Source organism: Agelaius phoeniceus, chromosome 6, assembly GCF_051311805.1.
Source record: "Agelaius phoeniceus isolate bAgePho1 chromosome 6, bAgePho1.hap1, whole genome shotgun sequence".
Lineage (NCBI taxonomy): Eukaryota > Metazoa > Chordata > Aves > Passeriformes > Icteridae > Agelaius > Agelaius phoeniceus.
The window spans coordinates 25,672,464-25,696,478 of record NC_135270.1 but is presented as its reverse complement, the minus strand read 5'-3'; the positions used below and the strand labels follow the sequence as shown (position 1 = coordinate 25,696,478).

The 24,015-nt window shown below is 37.9% G+C and overlaps 1 protein-coding gene across 11 annotated transcripts in view; it reads right to left on the bottom strand.

Moving 5' to 3' along the window:
* PHF21A (PHD finger protein 21A) overlaps positions 1–24,015 on the bottom strand; it is a 132,091-nt gene that overhangs the window by 19,932 nt on the left and 88,144 nt on the right. For 6 of the 11 annotated variants that reach the window (XM_077180150.1, XM_077180151.1, XM_054635652.2 and 3 more), the window contains 8 exons: positions 13,091–13,291; positions 9,131–9,385; positions 7,282–7,368; positions 4,730–5,026; positions 2,910–3,008; positions 1,821–1,872; positions 936–1,015; positions 431–491 (listed from right to left, as the gene is read on the bottom strand). In XM_077180150.1, the coding sequence (XP_077036265.1) occupies positions 431–491; positions 936–1,015; positions 1,821–1,872; positions 2,910–3,008; positions 4,730–5,026; positions 7,282–7,368; positions 9,131–9,385; positions 13,091–13,291 (1,132 nt within the window). The remainder of the gene's footprint in view (positions 1–430; positions 492–935; positions 1,016–1,820; positions 1,873–2,909; positions 3,009–4,729; positions 5,027–7,281; positions 7,369–9,130; positions 9,386–13,090; positions 13,292–24,015) is intronic. The other 5 variants (XM_077180154.1, XM_077180155.1, XM_077180158.1 and 2 more) reach the window with 2 other exon arrangements.

Here is a 24,015-nt window from a genome sequence, read left to right as displayed (position 1 = left end):
ATTCATCCCTATTCCCAGTAGGAAACAAGGCTTTTGTCACACTAAGTTTCCCCTCCTATTCAGGGCACAGATGCTTTTCCCACAACCACTTTCTTCTTGACAGTAACAACACAATCTAGTCATTAACAAGGGGATCTTTACAGCAGCTTCATAACTAAATGATGTTCAAACATCTCACATTTCTAGTGAATAGGGTGGGTTTTGTTTGGGATTTTCTGAGAGTGAAACTGAAATGATACATTGAGCTGCCTAATAGATCTTGCCATGCTAATCCCTAGAGGTCATGGTCTTTGCCCACCATGGAAATTTACTGGACAAATGAAGTACTGTAGAGTCCATCTTGTTTTGCTCTTCAAATTGACATGGGGACTACAAAAGCAACATGGAGGAAGAGGCACTGGGCAGGGAGACAGGTCTGGGTATACCTCACCTCTTTTACGTGTCCCGGGATGCATTGTGCTGTTCAGGTACGTCACTGTACTCTTCTTGCGCTGCAGGGAACAATGGAACAATTTCTGTTGGGGAACATTCCTGACAATAACTATATGCAGTAGCTGAGGAACAGCACAGTAAGTACTAAGTGAGATTACTGGCTTTTGTGTTTTCTGAAGCACACCTTCAGAAATGTTAGCTTTTTTACACTGCTTCTGATATCTGAACTGCTTCAGGCTGATATGCAAGCAGACCAACACACATTGCCATTTGATGACAGGTTTATATAGGAGAAGGCAGAAAAAGATACAAGTACTAGAAATACCCCATTGTATTTTCTATTTAAAAATCTGAGTGTCATGTCATTGCAATGGCCTTTTGAACTATAAATGATAGCTTGCCTTTCTAGTTAGAACTGAGAAAGCTTACAAGGTAGCAAGATGTTAGAAAGACACTCAAGATCAGAATGAAAATACCAGCTTCCCCCAGCAAAAAATTAATACCTCAGGCTCAAAAACGGCTCCACTGTACACTGGATTTGCTGTTGTTCTTCTTTTCCTCTCTTGTCGCTTACTTTGGATTTCTTGTAAAACAAAGCATTCAGGTTAGAAAACAATGGATCTCAGAAATTATATAAAGTCCACAGAATTCAGTTTGCATGTGAGAAGAGCTGCAAAGATTTCTACAGAACACCAGTCATGCCCAGTATAGGCAACTGTGTTATACTTTTAACTTCTGAAGGTTTGAAAACTAACAGCTGACAAGGAATACAAATACAGTGCTCAAGTAACTGATTAAATCCTTCTTCTCACCAAGTAATCCATGACTAAGACACTTAAAACTCATGGTCAGTATAGCTGGGATCTTAAAAATCTCTGGTAACCTTACTGATACTTAAAAATACAGTAGAGAAATATGCAGGTGATTGAAATTATAGGCTGTCTTTCAATGTATAGGTTTAGAAGTTTAAATTATAAATCAAATTATAATCCGTTAACTCGTTCATTACAAATTACAGTTCCATGAAATAATAAAATAAATTAAAAATCTAGGCATAGGTTACAGTAAAATTATCCACGGTGTATCTTTGCAGATAGAGGGTTGTCCAGAGAGCATTGGTATTGCCACAGATTTCTACCATGAGATCATACACTTTCTTCCCAACCTCTGCTCCACTGCATAAATAACTTTATGCTTTGTTTCAGTGTCATAAGAAGAGCAAAATCATGCACAACAAACTAAGTTAGATCAAGAGTACAGACATCCCAACGGTACTATTGTACAAGAAAATACTGCAGTTAATACAAGAAATATTTTGGAATCCTACTTCCAATTTAGAATGACATGAAATCAGGAGCTGAACAACCAACCTAAGACGTTTTTCCTACCTTCCAGGTGGTCATGAGTAACTAGTCCCAGAGACACCATGAAGGCAAGTTTCTGTGAGAGGGAAGAAAAAAGATCATGAAAAGTGCAACTGTTAGGATGAGTCATTTATGCCCTTTAAAGGTAGCTGACTAGTAACTAAGCACCAAAATAATTTTTAGCGATACTTTGCTTCTATAAATCACTTTTCATTCATGCATGTCAAACTTCTTGGAAAAGGACAGACAAGAGTCTCGTTTCCTAGATGGGAACCTAGCCTGAGATACTGGGAAATACCCATTGCTCACGATCAGAGATGGCAGAGCTGGGAACAAGAGAGCAGTTTCTTTACTTCCATTCCAGCACTGAACTGACTATTAGAAGATACCAACACAGTTCAATTGTCAAAAAAAATATTGCTAGTTTAAGATCATTCTCCATCTATTGTGAACTATAAGGAGCCAACTCTAGCTTAGATTTGCTATTTGCTAAAGGCTATGGGTTTCTTAGAGGATTCTAATTTTAATGCAGGAAATGCAGAGACATGTAAAAATCAGAATTTTGTTGTCTAACTGACAACAGTTAGAGCTCACACAACAGGCAATTTGAATCCATCTATGGAAATAAATGTAGCACAGCATTTAGCTGTAATCAGTTCCAAAGCTCTTTCAACCCAGACTGAACTGGACTAAAACACAAGCAGAATGTGGATATATGTGACTCTTTCCTTCCTGCTCACCAGAGTAGAAATATTTTATAAAGGAAAACAGACATTTCTTCAGCTTTGAGAATAACTCCAGAGTCTAAAACCTCAAAGGAGTGGAAATCAACTCTGTAATCGAAACCCCTGTTTGAAGGAAGTATCATGGAAAAATGACGATCTTCTAACTTACAAAAGACTTAGAAGCCAAATGCACTCCAGAACTGAAAATGCAATGCACTACATCTATTTAGATTTTTTATTCTGTAGCCTTATCAACTACTGCTGTCCAACAGGAACGTAAGGAATGTTAAAGTTAAGAAGTCTTGAGGGAACAGAGGGAAAAAATATTTTCTGAAGGACAGTGTCCTTTTTTTTTTCTTAAAAGAAAGCTCTGGGTATGTTCTGATACCTGTGGATTTTCTTCTCGTTTTGGCTTCGGTGCAGCAGGTGGAGTAACTGTACGACTTTCTGTTTGCTTCTCTTCTGTTTCCACATGTGGTTTAATAGTCTGCAAGAAAACAGTGTTTCTCACATTCAGTGATAAGAATGACTTTTTTTACTTTGACTATAAAAGCAAAACAAATACTTTTGCAAATACAGGAGAGAAAATGTTTAAAGCTGACAGTGTGCTAACAAAGACTTAATTGAGGAATCTGATGCAAGAGGAATGTTAAGTAAGGTATTTTCATTTAACAAAGAATGAAACAGCCTTGTCACCAATCCATTACCCCACACAGCCACACAAGATAAAATAGCAATTTTAAGAGTTAACTTTGTTACAGAAATCACTGTAATGTATGGGAATACCAGACACTTCAAGAAAACTCATCCCATCAAGACTTCCACTTAAAAACCCCTCTGCATTGTACATACATTTTGTACTTCCCACTCCTCAGTCTTTGCATTTTATAGAATTATGAATGGCCCAAAAACTGTCTCTCTGAACTCTTCAATGTCAGATGTTTCTGAAGCCTTTTTCTTTTCTAAAGTCATAAATCTTCTGCATGACATCCCTCAGCCTACAGCATGGATGTTGAAGCTATAAACTGAGTAAGGTGAGCTACAGACAGACAAACTTTTCCCTTTATGATATGGAGAAATTATACAGAAAATTTCATGTGTGATTGAACCAACCACCATTCTTCAATGTTTTTCTGTAGTTGCCAGTAATTATTCAAAAAGCAAATGAATATTGCTGACATCAAAAGGAACAGGCATCAAAAGTCAAATATTGTAGAAGTACAACTTCACATGGAAAGGACACACATTGCTGAGTAACCTGTGCAACAGCCCTGAGGTATGCAAGAACCTACTCTTGAGATTTCACAAGCAGAACTGAGCATAAGCACAACTTTCATGCACATGATTTCCCAGTCTCCGTAAGTATTTCAAAAGCAGAAAGAAGGTAATTTCAAGGCACATTAGTCTAGGAAAGAGTTATAAATTATATATATATTACTATTATCTATATAAATTACATAAATATTATGTTATAGTATGCAATATAGTATACAATGTTACACTATTACTAACATACAATATACAAAAGAGTTAAAAGTGAATCAGAATATTGCTTTACTTGAGCAGACTGGCAAGGACGCTCAGTTGCAATCCACACTGACTTAAGTAATTTTTATTTTACAGAAGTCTTTTCTGGAGAGAGACTTTAAACATACAGAATTCTCTGCTTCTGAAGGTCTCCTTTCCACTCATTCAATTTGATTTAGACACAGGGAACCATCAGACTTCAGAAGCTGAGTGAGACTATTTTGCCTCCAATCATAAGATTGCAAGATCAAGGGATCATGGAAGAAATGGCTACATTTATCTGATTAAATATCCCTACAATTTTGTGCAATTTTTGCCTTTCACATAACCACCTTTTGAAAAACAAAAGGGCTTGATATGAAGATGGACTTCAGCTTGTAATTGTTCTTCAAGATACTAGTCAAACCCTGCAATGTAACCTGCTTATGAACTACTGATGTTTAAACAGTAGAGGGAGCATAAAAACACTGAAGCAGGAGAAAAAGGTGCCAATGGCCCATATTAAAGGAAATGGTAACATCTATCCCAAGAGCTGCAAGTCATTCCATAATTTGTACTGCCATTGGAACATGACTATCTCCAGTATCCACTGAAAACGTCTCCCTGGCTGTTGTCCTTGCCACAGCTGCACAGTAAAGCAATAAACCCCGTACCTTGCATTAGTAGGCACTTTATCTGTACCTGTTTTTCAATGTTTGGTTTGCTGATCTGTACAGTCTGAGGCCCAGCGAGCCTGGTCCCCGGTGCTGCTATCACGATGCTGGTGAGCTGTGCCATAGGGAAGGTTTTGGCTATGGTTGCTGTCTGCCCATTAACTACACGAACTGGATGGATGGAGTTCTGAGAGTTGGGTAAAGAGGTGGGTGTGAACTTTGTTGTCAACATCACAGGCCTCTGAATAAGCTGAGGAGCTGCAAGCATTGGGGGAGGTGCAGGGGCAATAGGAATGTTATTTTGGGCAACTGGTTTAGGTCGAACCTACAGAAACAAAATAAGAAAAAGAAAAAATAAAACCCAGAGATTTGTATATCAGTATTTCAGATCAGCTTTTCACTAAGTCTTTCAATTCATCCTGTATAATCTGCAGGAGGCTGCTTGATTTTTTTAGATAACGTCATTTTTAGCATACTGTCCTAAGTATGTTAAGAGAAAAAAGCACCACATTTTCAAGCCTACTTACATAAAACCCATCCATAACATTTGCATATATAGTCACCCTCCCTGAAATGGTATTTGGATGCACAGATACTTATACAGAATGTTTATTGCCAAATGCCTTATCTGTATCTAAATTAACATCTTGGTTTTACAGGCCAAAAAAATCCATGTGATATTTACAGGCACAGCTGAGGCACTCGTATTAAAAGTGTTACAGGGCTTTGTAATGAACCTCCAAGAAATTATGAACAGTTGACTGTGCCCTGAAACAATTTTTTTTTTTTTCCAGCAAACACCTGTTATCTGTCAATTCTCTATATTATTTAGATACCTGCACAACCAATCTTGATAAGCAAAAAAAGTGACAAGATTATATATTAATCCCTTACTGAAAGTGCTGAATGTACAGGTAAATGCAACCATTTCTCTTCTTTCACAAGAAAGAAAAGAGCCACAAGAATCTTCCAAAACTCCATCACCAATACTTGCTTATTTCCTGTCTCTGTTAAGTTTGTAATTTAACAATGGACTTAAAATATCATTCCAGAGTACAGAAGTAGAGCACATTACTTTAAAAATAAAACTCTTTTTTTCCTTATTTGATTCCTATCCACCTGCAATACTCCATAAAGCATTTTACCATGAAAAACTAGGTCACATTCCAACAGATCTCACCATACTCAAATCTTAATCAGATAGCAGCCTTTACTTTCCTTTCTCACTTTGCAAAATATTTACTTTTATTCACAGCATCACATACTTCATACAAATGAAGTAGTTCATCCAAGATATTTTTTTACATAAAGAAACAATCTGTGTCCTCCCCAAACCATGGGGAAAAAAAAGCAAACCACAAGTTTTACTACTCAGCTGAAAACAGAAGCCACGCTCCCTTGCAATACAGAAATACTTGGGAATAATCCAGAGACATATAATGTTTTCTTTTTTCACTCATGCGCATCAAGCAACAATTACAGCAATTTAAGGCCTTGGGTGATGCTTTAATTTTGATGACACCTATTCCATGGGTTCATTTCACTTATGGCATACAAGATCATTAATAATCATCATATGCAACTTTCATAATTACAAATTCATACAGGTGGAGGGGAGGGTGGCTGAGGAGGTCTCTAATTTGACCTCCTGCTCAGAGCAGGACCATCACTAAATGCAGACTGGCTGGCTTAAGGCTTTGTCCAGGTAAGTCTTGTAAAACTTCAAGGATGGAGCTTTCACAACATGTCTGGCAAGCCTCTTCCACTCCTAACTGTCCTCAAAGAGAGAAGTGTTTCCTTATATGCAGTCTAAAACTTCCCTGTCCTCATTTATGAGCATTGCCTCTAATTTTCCTGCCAAGCACCTTTGCTTCTATGCCTCCAGCTTCTTGTTTATTTCCTTGCTGATACTGGAAGCAACACTGCTGTTAGGGTGCCTCCAAAGCCTCTTCTCCAAATTTGAAAAGCCCAGATTCCTTGGTCTCTCCTTACAAATTATATATTCCTGCTGCCCCAAGCTATCTTAGTGGCCTTCTTTCCCATGCTCCATGCTTCAAATTTATCAACCAGGGATTCCAAAACTGCAGGGTGTTTATTGGACTCAGGTTCATGATTGCTGAGGAAAGGTGGATAATCTCTTCCCTGAATCTCCTGGCTATAATCCTGCTGGTACAGGTCAATATGCTAGTAGGTTTCTTTGCTGTTGGGGCACATCACTCATTGAGCTGCTGTCAGCCAAGACCTTTTAATCTGTGCAGCTCCTCAGCCAGTCAGTCCCCAGCCTGTACCTGTGCAGAGAGTTAGTCCATTCCAGGTACAAGACCGCCTTTTCTCATGCTGAGGCTCAAGAAATTCCTGCTGGCCTCTTCCTTTATCCTGTCTAGGACTGTCTGCATGTCAGCACTGCCTTGAAGAATATTGACTGCACCCTCAAATTCGTTATTATCTGCAAACCTGTTGAGGATGAATAGCTTTCTCCAGCACATCAGCAGTAAACACCACGCAATGTTCATCAAAAGTCTCTTCTATCTATGCTATAATTAAGTTCCTCCTTCTATTGTTTGTTCTCTGTATACTCACCTGTGGAAGAAAATTTGGACGAGGAGTAAGTCTGGGAGGAGGGATGAACTGCGGCACTTTTATGGGCTGAGGCGTAGCCTGAACCTGCTATAAGAACATGAGAAAGAGGTTAAGAGGAAACTTTAGCTTTGAAGTTTTTCACCAAAATCAACATCCTGAAGGTACTTTCAGACCTGATGTCCTCAGTTTTCACTCTGTAAACAATTTTTCATAGCAAGAGGTTCCTCATTAGAAATATATTAAAGACAGAACTAAACCTTATTTTCTAGATCTTACACACCTTGCTTCATAAATTGCAGACATATTTCCTTTAGTTCAACTGTACTAACTATTGTGCTCTGCAATCTAAAACCATTTCATTTGATGATAATAAAAACTCGTGTTTGTTTTAATCATTAAAAAATGGCATTACAACAGACAGAAAATAGTAACATTTTGATGTTCAGTTATATGAGCTATGGTCTTTTCATAGTGAATGACACACAGAAGAATGAGAGAACATCTCATGCAAATAGCAAAGATTTGGAAGTTACAACTCTTTCAGCAATATTAATGACACTGTGAGGGGCTCTAAATAGACAACTTGAAATTTTCAAAAGTAGGCCATTCATTTGAAACAATTAGGATCTGATTTTAAGGAAACCCAAGTACTTCCCTGAAAGGGTAACTGAAATCAGCTGCATGGAGCTGCCACATGATGAACCACTGAACAGCACTACCAGCTACCATGAGTACCTGGGGAGATTCTCTGAAATTAATGTCAATGTTATTTTAGACCCTCCTGTATTTCTGTCCACCCACATAAGATTGCAATTTTCTTCAAAAAGGTCTTGTACTGATTAATTAGTACTCTGGAAAATATTCTGATTTTTGGATGAAATTTGCTATAGAAACATAAATCATAGATTACTATTAAAATAGAATTACCTCCTCAAATCAAAGTTATTCACCAAAGAAATGAAGTACAGACACAAAGAACAGATGACAGTGGTGCAAGTGATGACACAGGAAAAGAGAATAGTAGAAAAAACTCCAAATAGTCTTCTCTATTCTGATCACAAATATATGCCTCATTAGGAAGCAAAATTACTTCCATCTGCATTAAACTGTATTTTAATAAATAGAGATAAATTGGATTTTATTTAATAAAGCCATAGCCTTTACTTCAGAAGTAAAATTTCCCTGTCATGTTGTTACATAATGCCTGGTTTCCAGACCAAGAAGCCTATATAATCCAGTTCTGAAACACTGGTTCTTTTACTTCTAGGTGGCTAACTATTCTGGAAAAGACTCTGTGATGTAGCTAAAGCACAAAATCTGTATTCCAAAATACATGTTTTTAAAGAAACAGCACCTGTTTATGTGTTTGAAAACGTGCTGAATGAAGACATGGTAGTGAGCAAACTTAAGGGATGTGTCTAACATCAGAGACTTTATCATGCAAAAAAACCCTAAGACGAAGACCCAAACTGATCAAATGAATAAAGTCTGACATCTCCTTTGCCTAAGAAAAGAGTAAGAATTCTGCAGAGCATAGCCATACAGATTCAGTAAGGGCAAAGCAATCACTACTGCTCCATGACTACGGTTACTAACAGGGGAAACTTTACACAGAGGTGATGACAGCACTGATTTAATTCTATAAAGCGAAACAGTAATAACAACCCACATGGAGAGAATATGTTTTTCTTATAGACTCTCACTTTAGCAATGTCAGCTAGTGGAGACTCACACCATGTCTTTACTATCCTCCTTTCTGTGAGAAACCCTGACTGTTTATTTTTTTCCAATAGCCCTCTTGTTAACCAAACCCACACATATCTGCAGGGCAAACACATGAAACGCTTACCAAAGTTACTGTGTTTTTTGTCACTATTTGGACTGCCTCAGCTCCTGGCCCAGTGACCTTATTTGTTGTCTGGAGGTTGACTGGTGCACTCTGCGCATCAGTGCTGAGGACTGCTTTCTGATTGTTGTTGATAGCAGTAACCATGGCAATGGTAGGTCTCTGACCCACAACAGAGGCAGGCATAGTCGCAGTTGCTGCTTTCAAGACGAGAGGTAGTGTCTTAGTGGTGATCATAGAAGCTGTAGTTACAGTTTTCTAAGGGAAACAGAAAATACACTGTAAGAGACAGAGACACTCTGTATCAGACAGGACGTGGGTTGGTTAGTCAGAAACAATAGACAGCATGAGAAAGAAAAGGCAGCTCTGAGCCTATCTACCTGCTGTTCAGACAAGCACATTATCTTATGCCTCTGAAAACTGGATAGCTAGAAGCATTCTCATCTGAGGCACCTGTTTGGTCTGTTTTAATCACCTGCAGCATTGCAGATTGAATCAAAACAAATTCCTGAGAAAATTACAATTAAGTGTTAGCACTGGCATATGTATTTTGGATCTTTTAGTTTCATATTACTTCCAAACATGCACTGTCAATATCAAACATGTAAGGTGGAGGTTTATGAAACATTGCAGCAAACTAGCTTCTCACTGAGTTAAACTCCTATTTTCAAATGGAAACTGTAGTTACAGTGATCCTCACAATCAGAGGAAGAGGGGAGGAAACATTCATAAGTTGGCTTTTTTAAAAACAAAAATATAATTTTTATTTTGGGCATCCCAGTCTCAGCTTTAGTGATACATACAATTACCTTGTATTTAACTTTCTTTCCTAAGAGCATCAGTAGGATTGTCCTGAAGTTGTAAGAGCTGGCTGTTAGTCTGCCCAGCTGCAGGCAATTAAGTTTAACTTCTGTGGAATGGGCTAGTTTTGGAATATGTGTTTGACACCATGATTACTCTTGGGCTGTTTTAAAAAGAGTGGTTTTGAATCATGTAACACCAGCATTTATCTGAAATGCCTCAGTACATCATGCCCAAAATTCCTAAGTTGAAGCAACTATCATTTCACAGTTTTAAAATATACTGTCTTCAAAGATGCTGAGGCAAATGGACTTTACAAATCTCATTCAAAAAGCAACAAGGTGAGAGTCTCCATATAAAACCAGAACACAATGCAAACAGAAAACTCATGACAGATGACATTTGACAGAATGGCAAATGATCTTATTTCTTTTCACTTTGGTGTAAAAAATCCATTGCACCAACAGCACTGCATCTTCAAAGCTTTAGTCACATGATGAAATGCTCTTAGTACTAAATAGCCACCATTCCCTCCTGATGTCAGCTCTGTGTTCTACAGAGGAAAAAATGGAAAACCAGGGATCAGGCAGTCTTTGTGTTCTGAACATGCCTGATTTAGACTACTTGACTTTAATCATACAAGACCTTTATCTTTTTTTTAATAAAATAATATATTTCCAGTTGACTGCTTCAGCATTTTCACCAATACTGTTCCCTTAAACAAAAACAGAGTTTACTTTCACACTTCTAATTTCATAATAATTAAACTATGTCCACTGACTGTTAATTATGCACAAGTGTGAAAAAATTCACTGTATAATGCCAAATCAAAGGATAATTTATGCTTCAGTTGTATACATTTATGAAAAATCCAGACATAATTAAATTGTCCTTGTTGAAACACTATTTTCTTAACTTTTTAGCTGAGATCTAACAAACTTATGAACCTCTGCTGCACCTTCTCTAAAGCAAGAGGCTCCATTCCCATAATGCAGTAACATTAGTCAAGCTTTCCCAATGAGATGTAACGTGGTATCATTTTCACAAGCATTACATTCGACCATAAATGTTTTAAAGAAAGGTGTAATCAATCATGTAATGCAAGACTGTGACTTTTCCAAGGGGTTCTACTAACTCCACAAGTACTCAGAGTACAGCTTCAGTGAGAAGATCATAGAGCTTGAATATCCCTGTTGCTTTGCTGAGTATTAATTAGATTGCTTATTCTAAAAAGTATTCAATGCATTAATTCATACTGAAGTTGAATTAATATTCAACTTAATATTCAATAAAACTCATTCATAGTGAGTCTGCATTATTGCACATAATATTGCAATAATATGACCTTTCAGCAGGCTTCTTACTTATGAAAATTTTAAAAGACCTTCTCACTGGACACATGTATATTAAAATGTCACTGTTAATTATGGCATATATACCTGGATTCCTAAATTTGATTGCTCTGAAAACAATCTCTGAAAACATTCTCTGTAGTGACACAGCCTAGAAAAAGGTGTTATTTACAAAAGCAGGCATGAACAAACTGTTCATAGAGAGACAAAGTATTTGACCTTTCTTTGCTGAAAAAGATTGAGAGACAGTAAGGCAGAGGCAAAACCTTAGATGCAGAAACAAGTGAGGATGCTTCACTATTTTAACAATATAAATAAAACCAGAAAAGTGTTACAGATAAAAACTGGCTTATTTATCCAAGAGACAGGACAAACTGCCTTCCAATTCGTAACTACTTTCCAAGTACCACTGTACCATGTAATACAGTACAAAATCAGAAGAGTGTAGCAGTTTTTTGACTGTTTCGCTAGAGGGCTCTTTAACTTTGAACAAAACATCAGTTTTTACAACCCAGGAGATGACCTGGAAGTTAATGAGTGAATTCAAAGTGAGAGATACTGAGAAACACATGAAACTGTGCTTGCTGCTCTCATGTTTCCTGTCTGAGAAACAGAGATCACTGATACAACAGTGATCCATTGTTTACCTATAAATACTTTAGGACACAGTAATATTTGCTTCTTTATTCCTTTTCAGCTTTGATATTGATGTTGCTGCTCAAAATGTATTTTCCTTAGTTAGGTTTGCTTCATTTCTTCAATGTACTTTTCTCAAAACTACAATTAGCTAAGCTTCACAAATGCATTTTAGAGTGCATCCAAACCAACTTGCTGAGTTAACAAGAGAACTAACAGTCCAACCATTTCTCTCGCCTCTGCTTTCAGAAAAAGGGAAGATGAGAATCACAACTGGTCAAAGCTGTGGTTGTGATTCACTGCAATGTGCATAAAGCAAACTTCATAGGTGAATTCTGTCATCTGCCTATCCAGGTAAACATGAGCTCCTAAGATTGCATCAACAGGAAGAAAAGACTTCATATACACTTCTTCTTACAGAACACCTCCCTGCATTTTCTAGCTGTTTTATTAGCACACTTTTGTGAATTCAAATATCTGAACAGGAGAAACTTGAAACTCCCCTCTTAAGCAAACCACTTTCTCTGTTGAGTTCTGGGATTATGTCTCTATCCTATACTGTACTAAAATTCAGTTCATCTTCCCAATAAAGACCCTATTTTCTAAAACTTGAACTCTACAATTAACACTGTATACTTTTAGACAAATCTTTGAAAATTCAGGTAAGTATTATTTGGTATGACCTACATCTGTTTAAAAAGAACCAAGCAAAAAGAAGAAGGAACTGTTTTCTTGCATTTTGTTCGCATTTGTAGAGGGCATTTTGTTAGTCGTTTAAAAATAAAGGGTTTTAATCATATACCTCATACAGAGTGTGTTCAGTATTTACTGTTTCTGGAGACCTACTAGGTATGGTCAGACTCATTCATGCAGCTAGGAAAAAGACAGGCTCATTTTCTTAACTTTCACTTATTTTTAGGAAAGGTCATACACTGCCACCCTTGTTTTCTGTGGGGTTATGATTCAACTTTGAAACAGTAATTGTTTTTTAAACTCAGATTAGATTTTTGCCAAAAAAACGAAGACACATATCTGCATATTCATAGAAGAAGAAATTCATTTGGCACACTAGCAGGCATAAGTGAAAGTTTGCAGTTTTCTCTCTGCACTTTTTCCTTTTTTTAATTTTCAGTGAGCTTTACCTTTAGTAAGAAAAAGAATTGTAGCTTTTTACCTGTGATCCTATCACGTTTGGAGAGGGTGCCGTGGACTGTTGCTGCTGTTGATGGTGATGTTGCTGTAGCTGTTGTAGTGGTTGTGGCTGTGGAGTCTGTAGTTTGTTTTCTGACTGTGCCAATGGCTGTATTTGAAATTTACTGTCTGGCTGTTCCTGCTTCACTATCAAATTCTTCCGAAGCTGCTCCACCACTCTTTTCTACCAGACAAACAAAATCATAAACAGAAATGATGACAGTTGTTTAGCTGCACGTACCAGAGAAAGTAATAATCCCTAAAGATACATTTATTTAGTGTAAATAAGGAACTGCTCAGAAGCTTAGTGGGACTTCTTCTTTTTTTGGAATTTTAAGTATTGGCGTTATCTAACAGGCACAGTCTAAAATTGGCCACAGAGGAGTATTACAGCCCAGCAAGGTGACTTCACTGTTTTTGTAGAAACCCACTGACCAAAATTCAGCCTATTCACAAACAACTGCAAGATCTCAGAAACCTGTATTTATGTGATTCCGCGTGCTTTGACACCTTCAAACACACACACTCCTAAACAGTGACAAAAAAGAACTTTGGGTTGAAGCTTCCCGGCTGACTTCAAGGCAATAGGCATGTCACTTTGTACCAGGCATTGAAACTGAGTGAGAGACAGTCAGTGCAAAGTGGGGATCAGGAAGGGCATGGATGCATGGTCCTTCTGTTCAATATTATTGTCACCTGAAAAAGAATCAGAAAGCACTCCCTACAGGGGAAGAAAATGCCACAGATCTATTTCTTCTGGCTTAGGGGCTTCCATTTTAGCTTCCATTAAAGTTTGAAATTATTTTACAAGAGGTTTCTTCTCCCAGGAGCCATTGAGCACCTTTCTGACAGTAAGAGGATTTAAGAGCAGATCAGGTGACTTGCAGCATAAGATACATGTTATCTGCATGGATAATAATTGTATTCACAATTTATGTTCATATTATACTTTAGTGTAGACAACAGTGAAAACACTGTGACACTTCTTTTTACCTTCTGCAGGCATGACCAGAAATGGACATTTTTACCTATGTTCTAACCACCCCCAAATTTGGACAGCTTTAAAAAGCTTTAGCTGTGTACCTAAGCCCCCTTGATCAAGAGCATATGCACACTTCCAAGAAATTACCCAACAAGGCACTCTTTGGAAGAGGACAATGAAGTCAACAGGCATGGGACAGGCTGAACCATGAAAGCTCTGTGGAAACAGGAATGGTCAGGAAACCTCTACCAGAGCCAGGTGCTGACAGTGGGTTGCCCCAAGAAGTTGCACTTACATGAGAAATAAAGTTAAAAATAACACAAGCATTTTGACAATACCAAATGCTTTGAATTTTTGTTTTGTTTTGTTTTGAAGCACTAGTATTCAGACACAGTACTAAACATAGAGATGAAAAAAACCACCAAACCAAAAAATCCAGCTATTTACTACAACTGGAAGAATATTTTTCCTCAAATTTCATTCACACATGGTTATGAAATTCTGAGCTAACAAAATATCTGTTTTCTTCATTTTGTGGATATACAGTATACTTATGATTTTAAGTGTTTTGCTTATGATGAGCTAATACAGCACAATGCCTCACGCAGTGAGTGTGTAGCTCTAGCCCAGAAGAAGATAACAAAAAGGGCAAGTTCCCAAATTGACAGAAAACTGGAACTTTAAAAAGCCAAATAAAATTCACAAGCAACAAACCCCACATCCCTGTTTCATAATGTCGAAATGTGTGAGCTCACATGATTGACCTTTTAGCAAGACTGAATTCAGCAACTTGAAGGTACAGAAGGAGTGCCCGACTTCTACAAAACCCACAGCCCTGGCTGAGGATGCCTGCTCAGCTCTGACAAGAGAAACACAGGCCCAACCTTGCTGAAAATTCGGGGAGTTAGTAAAGGACAGCAGTCTGATGGAACTATTTTACTCTGAATCCAGTGAAGTGCTAAAACCTGTCAAAGCCTAAAAGCTGTAAACTGTTTGCTCCCTTCTGAAACAAGGATAAAATAATAGAAGTGTAGAAGGCATTTCCCTAATTCAGATATTTCACATAGTTTTAAATGTCCTGTGTCCATCAGCTTGCTCATACACATAATAACTGAACAATCATTTAAAACTGCTTTCTGCAAAGATCAACCATGTTAACATGCAAATCAAAGTGCAGCATCAGCAAGCAGACACAAGAGCTGAAAACACAGCCAAGGGGGAGGAGAGGAGAAGGCAGCAAAGTAGGAGAGGAAATAATGCAACATACTTAGAGAATATCTTCCAAAAAATGGACTGAACATACACTCCTCCTGCACAGGAGGCTGAAGAATTACCATACCCAGCATGAACAGGAAGGGAGTTTTTGTCTTCCACAGCTGCATGTACAAATTTCAGGGATAATGATGCTCTTCTACTGATTCCCTGACTGGAGGAAATCAGCAGCAATGGCTCAAGAACGAATTTCCATCTTGTTCTTTACAATGGGAGGAACATTAGTGAAAAGATTAAAAAAAAAATATTAGAGAGAGGGGGAGGCAGGCTAAGGACTCCTCTGCCATACTGCTACAGCAGGACAAGAGCCAGCAAAGAGAGCAGGGGAGCAGGAGCGAGGTGAGTCACATGGCATTCACACACTGCCTGTTCCACCCCCAGGCCTGATCCACGGCCTGCAGAGATGGGTAAAACAGGACCGAAGCACAGTTTGTATTAGTGTCTTGTGCAAAAACTGACGCTCAGCATATTTGGCACAAGATGGATAACGTGAGTGGAAAAACGCCGTTGCTCTGCAAGTCTACGCTATCCTGTTGGAGGCTGCTGAGAGCTGCCTGGCAGCAGCATATCCTGCCATCCATATCCATTATGCAGATATTAAATTGGAAGAAACATCTAATGCTTTTAAGATTCAGAGAGTAAAACTGAAGTTTGCACTGCATGCCAATTGCTTACGCAGTTTAATAAGCTGCTTCTACCAACTGTCAGTAAAAATACCACATTGAAACTACTGAAATAATTTTACTCTCTGCAACATTGTTGGGATTATCTATTTGTTCGAAATTATCAAGAGAGATGCTCTGAAAAACATATTTCGAAGTCCATAGCTGAATTAGCAAAACCAGACGAGTTTCTCAGGGTTGCACCTACACCGGAACTCCGAGCAGATCTCTCCCGTTTTCAGCGCCACCCTCTGCGCCCCCTCTCACGGCTCAGCCCACGCTGCCGGACTCGGCCCGCAGCGCCCGGCTCCTCGGCATCCGGCTGGAAGCGCCGCTCTGCAGCGCACCAGCGCCCAGCACGTGTCTGTCGGCAGCGGCCTTAGCAGAGCCTCCTTCCGTACGGAATTAAACGGGACGGTGCCATGAAAGAAACTCTTGTTTACTGTCAAACTTCATAAACACTGTGTTTTTAAATTGTTCCTCAGTTATTTGACTGTTCTTAATCAATTTTAAAGACAGTTTGTGCTACAGAAAGTACAGTCTGACTGAGATTTGCCAAGGCTGATATCAAGTCCTAGCTGCATGTCCTAGAGACTTTAACACCAGTTAATTCAGGTGTTCTAAAAGTACCACAGGATTCTTAAGAAATATTCCTAATTCTTTAAATGTAATAATTGCCATTTTTCCTTACCATTCATATTTAAGAATATTTAATTTAATTCTTACTACTTCAACATTTTAAATTGAGATTAACTCAATCACAAACACATCATCATGCACACAACATGAGTTTTCTGCAGGTCTTAAAGCTCTAGTTCTCCTCATATTCCTAGAATAGTTTCTTTTCCTGCCATAGTATGAAGTGTATGAAAAGCATTTGTCTTTCAAGTTTATGGAACCTTCCTCAAAACTGAATGCCAATCCTCTCTTTACCTCCACGATGTGAAAGAATTGATTAATCTCATCCATTCTTCTGAACTGCATTCTACCCAAAGAGGAACTGCCAGCCCTATGCAATGGTTACTGTCAGACCACTTCCAAACCCACTTGTTGAACAGTGCCCTGTAAGCACACTACATCATCTCAGAGCTCTTGCTGCATTGACATCTTTATCGCTAATCTCATCAGGAACCGTTCACAGCGCTGAGTTCAGAGCTTGAGACATCTTATATGACCCTTCCTTAAAGTTAATAATTGCAATCAATATTGTGACATTTTGCTATACCACTTTCTCATTCATGCCACAGGCCAGATCCTAACACAGCACTGGAAGATTATTTTGGTTTGATTAAGCGGAAAATAGATCATCTTGATCACGGATCTGTGCCAAAAGACATCTCTGTACTCAAATAAAAAGTACCATGAATACGTTGTTAAAGGATAAGCAAAGTACTTGGAGCAAACTTTAAATACAGTTTAAGGTTTTTATCCTTATTAGCTAAGCATTATTTCCATTTTAATTGGTCAATCAAGCAAAAAATAGTTCTCTGAGTACATCTTGCTTTTAAATACTAGATCCCTGATTGTATTTTGTGACACATTTTCCTCTTCTTTCAGGAAACATGTTCAGAAAAACATCCATATCTAAAGAAAGGTCTGCTTTTAAACTTCAAAAATCAATAAAAATTAAAATATAAAGATATTTTTAAAATGAGACAGTAAACTAGCATACTAAATAACCTTGCAATGCATACATTTCATCTCACAAAACCAAAGCTGATGTGGTTTGAGCTGCTCAGCTGCCTGCCAGTGACATGTTTTCCTGCTCTCCCAATCTCAGGAAGTCAGCTATTATGGATTCTCAGTTACCAGTGCCCTCCAATGAGCAAGATATTGGAGATATCTGGGATATAAAAGCTGCCTACTGCTGTGAGCGAAATGGTTAAGAGGAAGTACTAATTTCAAGTATGCTCCACCTTGGAAGTGGGGAAGATAGAGGAAATTTCACGACTCTACAATCTTCCTTTCCAGCCTCCCTTCTCTCTCTTTATCAGTCCTATTCCCAGTCACTACCCAAAGAGAAAGATACCAGAATTTCCATGGCAGAAAGAAGCTACAAGGTTTTAGAGATGTGGTACAATTAGTCTTTATCCTGCAAAGAGGGTGTATTCTGGGAATGGAATTTGAGAATGGAAAGATTACAAGCAAGGAGAGTAATTGTACACTCATTTACTGCTTTAAGATGGTATCTAAAATTTAAAATAGTGAAATCCAATTATAGAAATTGATGACGCAGAATCTACACCAGTAATGAAAAAAACCCTTTTGTACAAACCAGCTTGAATTAAATTCCACTGAAAGAATGATCTAAGGACTATAGAAATATTTACAGCTATTTCTGTGGTTATACTCCATTTTTATGGAATTCTGCACTTGTGGCTGTGCTTCACTTATAGCCAGATCTTTTTATCAACTAAATCTAAACCAACTAAATTAGAAAGAATTTTATTTCCAGAAAAAAGAGTGATATAATTTCCTTTTTCTTAAAGGTGATCAAAATGGCCCCTATATCTTTCAGTCAGAAAAGGCTCCCCCTGAGGCAGAGGTGCTTGAATGCTGAACAGAAATGTAGCAGTTGGACTGGGAGGCCACTTCCATCTTATACTCGAATGCCTTACTGGGCATCATTACTGAAATGCACCCTATTTCTTTTTATAGCTGAAAAACCTGTATTTTTTTAAGCCTTAGTTAAAATACATGGGTATCTAACCTCACCAAGTCAATGGCTGCATTGCCAACACTCCAGTAAGTGTCCCAAAGAGCATGTGCTACATTCAGCTCACAGAAAACACAGCTAAAAGCAGCACAAAGACACGAGGACTTCTGCACATCTAAAAGAGGTTGCAGAGCATGTGAGGGCAACTGAATGCTTCTCCTGCCTCTGCCATGATGGTCCTGTGGGATGAACTTACACTTAGAATACAGATGGGCACTAGAGATGAACCACTTAGTTTTGGAACCCCTCAAATTAATGAGTTTGCTTTGCAGTCTTAACATCTTTAATACAATTTCTGACTATGGCATCTGGTACCTTGTGTAAAATGGAATTTACATAAAACTCAATTCCATAAAAATCGACTTTAATGTTATGTCAGATAAATATTATTAGATAGCATTGGCATGATGTGAAGAGTATTTTTATCATTAAAAAATGCTGGTAGACTTATCACAATTATATTTTAAATTAATTCCTATAGGTGTAATTCTGAAACAAACACACAGTTCAGACATGAACACAAATATTTTGAAAGACATACTGAATATTTCCTTTACGATAGAGAAACACCACTTAAAGCTGCTAGAAATCATTCAGAAGTGGATTATGACAGTTCTGAAAATAATGTTCATTCCTTAATTCTTAACAGGGGAGAATGTTTAATATTTTTTTAATTTAAAAACATAGCTAGAATTATAAATTAAAATTGTAAAAAAATAGCTGTTGTGCTATCCTGCTTTATGTGACTTCTTGATTGCTTTATTTTCAGTTCCGTGTCTTTTACCATTTGCAGCACCACAAGACCAATTAATTTCTAGAAGGGAATGCTGTACCATGAAACACCTTATGCATCACTGTCTTTTTGTTTTAGAATATTTACTCTTGCACAAAGCAGAGCACAGAGAATGAACCAGTAGAGACAGCATACATACAATGTTTTCCTGCAGCTTACATATTAAGTGTAATATCTAGCTTCTTACCCCAGCACTTATGTTAACAGAAAGAAATTTGAAAGCACAGCAACAATAATTAAACAATGAAGGAATTAATGAATGGGGAATTAATTGTGTGACAACAGGCAAAACAGAACAGGAAAAAGAATAAAGTGCAGTATTATATAAGGAATTATTTCTTTTTTTTAAATTTGACTAGGTTTGACAAAGTTTGTCTTGGTTTAGGTTTTTCTCCTTTACAGAAATACTTCGTAGTAAAAATACAAACTGGTAAAAGGATATGGGGACAAGCTCAACATGAAAACACTGAAGAAATTAAAGAATTAAACTGCTGACTACACTGGAAAAGGTGCTCATTCTACTTTTGTCCATCTTCTTGTTCTACCCCCATTTGTCTGTTTCAAGGTTAAAAAAAAAACATTCTTAAGGAAAAAAAAAAAAGTCATCTAGACATAGTTTCAGAAATGAAATAAAAGTCTTGTACTTCAATGTAAAAAAAAGTCTATATGATCTCCAACTCAACCTAGTTTACTAGAAGCATGTAATGTGGTCTTGTAAAATCTGTCATAGACTGACGCCTCCAATATAAAATCTCAGAACAAAAATACTGTGGATTTTTATTCTTATGCAGGAGAATACACAGGAATAGCTACCCCCATGGGAAAGCCATTTGCATCTAAACACAGTAGCTGTTTACTAAAGCCAAACACCTCTGACAGGCCAGTCCCACTATTTCTCTTCTCCTACCTGTGATTTACCTCATAACATGACATTCTTTAAACTGAATTTGTCTGCATTAAGCAAGTAAAGTAGGGCACTTAAAATAAGTAAACTTATTTCATGTTTTAGAAACAAACAACCTAAAGAGAAGTATACTTTTTAATCTGGTAACTCCTCATATTTTGAATAACTCAAAGGGAAAGGATAGTCATAAAGTAATTTTACAACATACTACTGACATTTTAATGTGCACAGTATCACAGTCCTTGACTAAAATTTAGTCAGCTTCAGTAGGGTTCTTGTGCATCCTACAGCTATTCTCATGACTGAATCACACCTCCTCTCTTCCTCACGAAAGGAAACACACACAGTTCATGCTCATGTGCCTCATGCATGATCAGAAATATCAAGCAAGATGACTAGTTTTACTAAACCACAGAATAGAAATGCATTCTTTTGTGAATAGAAAGATCTGGATGCTCAAACTTTATCATAAACCCCCCTATTGATAACTCTGATTTTGGTAACAGCATCTAATATTTCCTTTCCACAGCTGCTTTACAAATGTCACAAACTAACACCAGCATTTTCCCTGTTGTCAATTAAATACTGTTTAGTGCCAATTCAATTAAAATGTATCACTAATAACATCACATCACAGTTCACTGGTGATCTCTACTTCATAAGCGGAATGAGTCATTAGAGCAAAAAGTCACAGTTTCACCTCACTCAAATGAAAGATTTTTCTCTTCTTCCCAGTAATTTGAACAGTATATCAAATACAGGAGTTCTGTTCAGCTAAACATACCTGCTTGTCCTACTCTCTTTAGTTAACCAAGGACAATCAAAACAAAGAAAAATGCCTGCTTCACAGAGAAGGCATCAAATTAAATCACTGCAGAAGTTCCAAACTGCTGACCTTCAATTGCATCAAGGTTTGTGGACTCTCTGAAGCAAACTCTCTGAAAAACAAAGCCATGGTTCTTCCTTGCCTTCCCAATTTAAATGGTATGGGGAGAGCAACTGTGTTTATCATCAGTAAGTATGGCTAAAACTACTCAATAACTGAAGATTTGCTGAACTACCACCATCTTAAATTAAAACACCCAAGAACAGGCATTTTCCCAAGAGAACGGAAAGCTCCCCTTTTCTTGAGGGATGCAGAGGTACTGGAGACAGTTCAATGAAAACCACAACCATAATCAAGGATCCAACAAACGCTGTGTAATGTGAAGCTTACAGAGGCTCTGCATATCCAGTTTATTGAGAGGCAGCTACTCACTGAGTACAGATATTTATACACAGAAAAGAAATCCGGTGGCAGGAGAATTTTTACTTTCTCCGAGAAATGTTAAATGATGATTCTGTATCTGCAAGTTGAAGGTAGACAAATTCAACCAGGAAATAAGATGCAGATATGGTTAAATGCTGGACCAGCCCAATATGAGGGGTAATGGCATACCATGGTTTAAAGTCTCTAGAAAAAGGGTATACAACTTTCCACAGGAAATGATTAATCTGAGTTTTGGAGCAGACTGTAGAGTAGATTTGAGGGGAGAGGGATCTGGGACTTGGATCTGGGGAGGGAAGCCTCTGCTCATTCTCCTCTCTTACGAGGGACAGTGCAAGTGCCATCACTTTTCCCAGCATGCTTCTCCAGCACTGAAACTCCATATAAAGAAAGCATTACTGTTTAGAACATGGACATGTCCAGAGGCACAAGCAACCAGATATACTCAAGCTTCTTTTTTCACCTTCTTCTGAAACAGAAGATACTGGCCATAGGTAGAGAAAAAGAGGCTAAGCAAAGCAAGGTTTTCTTCTTCCTTTGATTGCCTTTTATTGTATGCCTTCCTTACATACTTAGGTCTTTATTGTTTTTAGACATGGAATGGGAAAAAAAATTCTCCGGGTCAGATATATTTGCTGAGATTTTTTTTCCCTTCCCTTCAGCAATGCAGAATGTGGATTGCCTGTTAGGACTAGCTGGGCAAATTTCCCCTTATCAACCTGCTGATATTGCAAGGGCCTTCAGAATATCTGGCAGAATAATCCAGCACCTTTTGTCTGAAAAACAAAGATGTGGAGGACAAAAATTTAATACACTTGATACAAACCAAACTGCTCAATTCTCCCTGAATCAAAAATTAGGTGTTCTTGCTTCCACCATAGCTTTCTCTATGAAAGCTTAATGCCTTGGTATCAGAGCCCTAGGACGGTGTCATCACTTCATCCTACAAGGTAATGGCTACACGATATGCAGACATGAAGAAGGCACACATGGCACACAAAGATGTTTCCGACATCCATGGATACTCCACAGGAGAATGGATTTGTGACCTGCTATATAACTATGGACAATATCCTGCATGAAAAAAGTACTAATAGAGTCCACATAAGGGAATATAAACATTCCTATCCATAAGTTCATACTACTTCTCCACAGTGTGACTGCTTGTTCAACAGTTATACTGTCATAATTTTAGACTGTTAAACCTCTGCTCTAGGGTTTATAAAAGATCAGAGCACTTGTCACTCTCAGTGCAGGTAGAGTGAGATAGAATGGTTGAGCAGTTCATTCTTCTTTCTAATTACACTCCATTAACCTTCCACATGAGAGCTCCCCTGTGCTTTCATACCAGCAGCACCAACTGGCTGTGTTTGATAAGGCTCGGCAGCATTTGCAAGACCAGCACGTGGCACGGAAGGAACAGCTCAGCTCAGCAGCGCTCGCAGGAGCTGCACTGGCACTCTGTCACTGAGCTGCAGTCAGATTCAGCTGAATTACACACACATGGACACCAGCCTCACCTTACCCACTTCCCTCACAACTCTACCCCTTGAACTTCAGAGATACATGATCTATTAGAAAGCCAGATGCAGAACTAGGGAATTATTCACAATGGGGACCCAACAGTTACCACACTTTCACTTCACTGCAAAGACCTGCCAAGAGAAATGTATTTAGAGCACTAAGGCATGCAGGGCAATAGAAAAGAAGTTGTTACATTATAATTAGATCACATTAGTGTATGCAACCAGAGTACAGAGAAGGAAAATTACTTTTGAAATGTAAATATTTTTTAAATGCACTTTCAGTATCCGGGGTTGTTTGTTGTATGTTCTGAAGACCACACTGCTTACAAACAGCATTATATTTCTCTATAACCTTTCTCAACAGTGACCACATAAATGAAGCTTTTCTAAAAGGACAGTCTTCAATTAATAATGTATTCTATGAAAGTTTTAAACTCAGTGCCAGGAAAGCTATTTTCCATGTGCATGAAGGTAGATTAGCATTTGTGTATACTGAGTAACAGTGTCAGCACATGCTTACACAGATAAAAGGGAAACAAATTTGGAAGGAGGGATTGTAAACAATCTGGAACAGAACCCAAATTATTTTAAAAATAAATGAAACATTACAAAATCTGCACTTTTGAATGACATTTTACACAACCCCTTGAATTTTTTAACTGTTTTAAATGACTTCACAACATAAAGTGGTATATGGAACTGGTCTATATAAATGAGGGATGGCAATACTGCTTTTGCTATTAGCTCTGTTTTTAACATATTTTGATACTTGCATATGCAGGTATC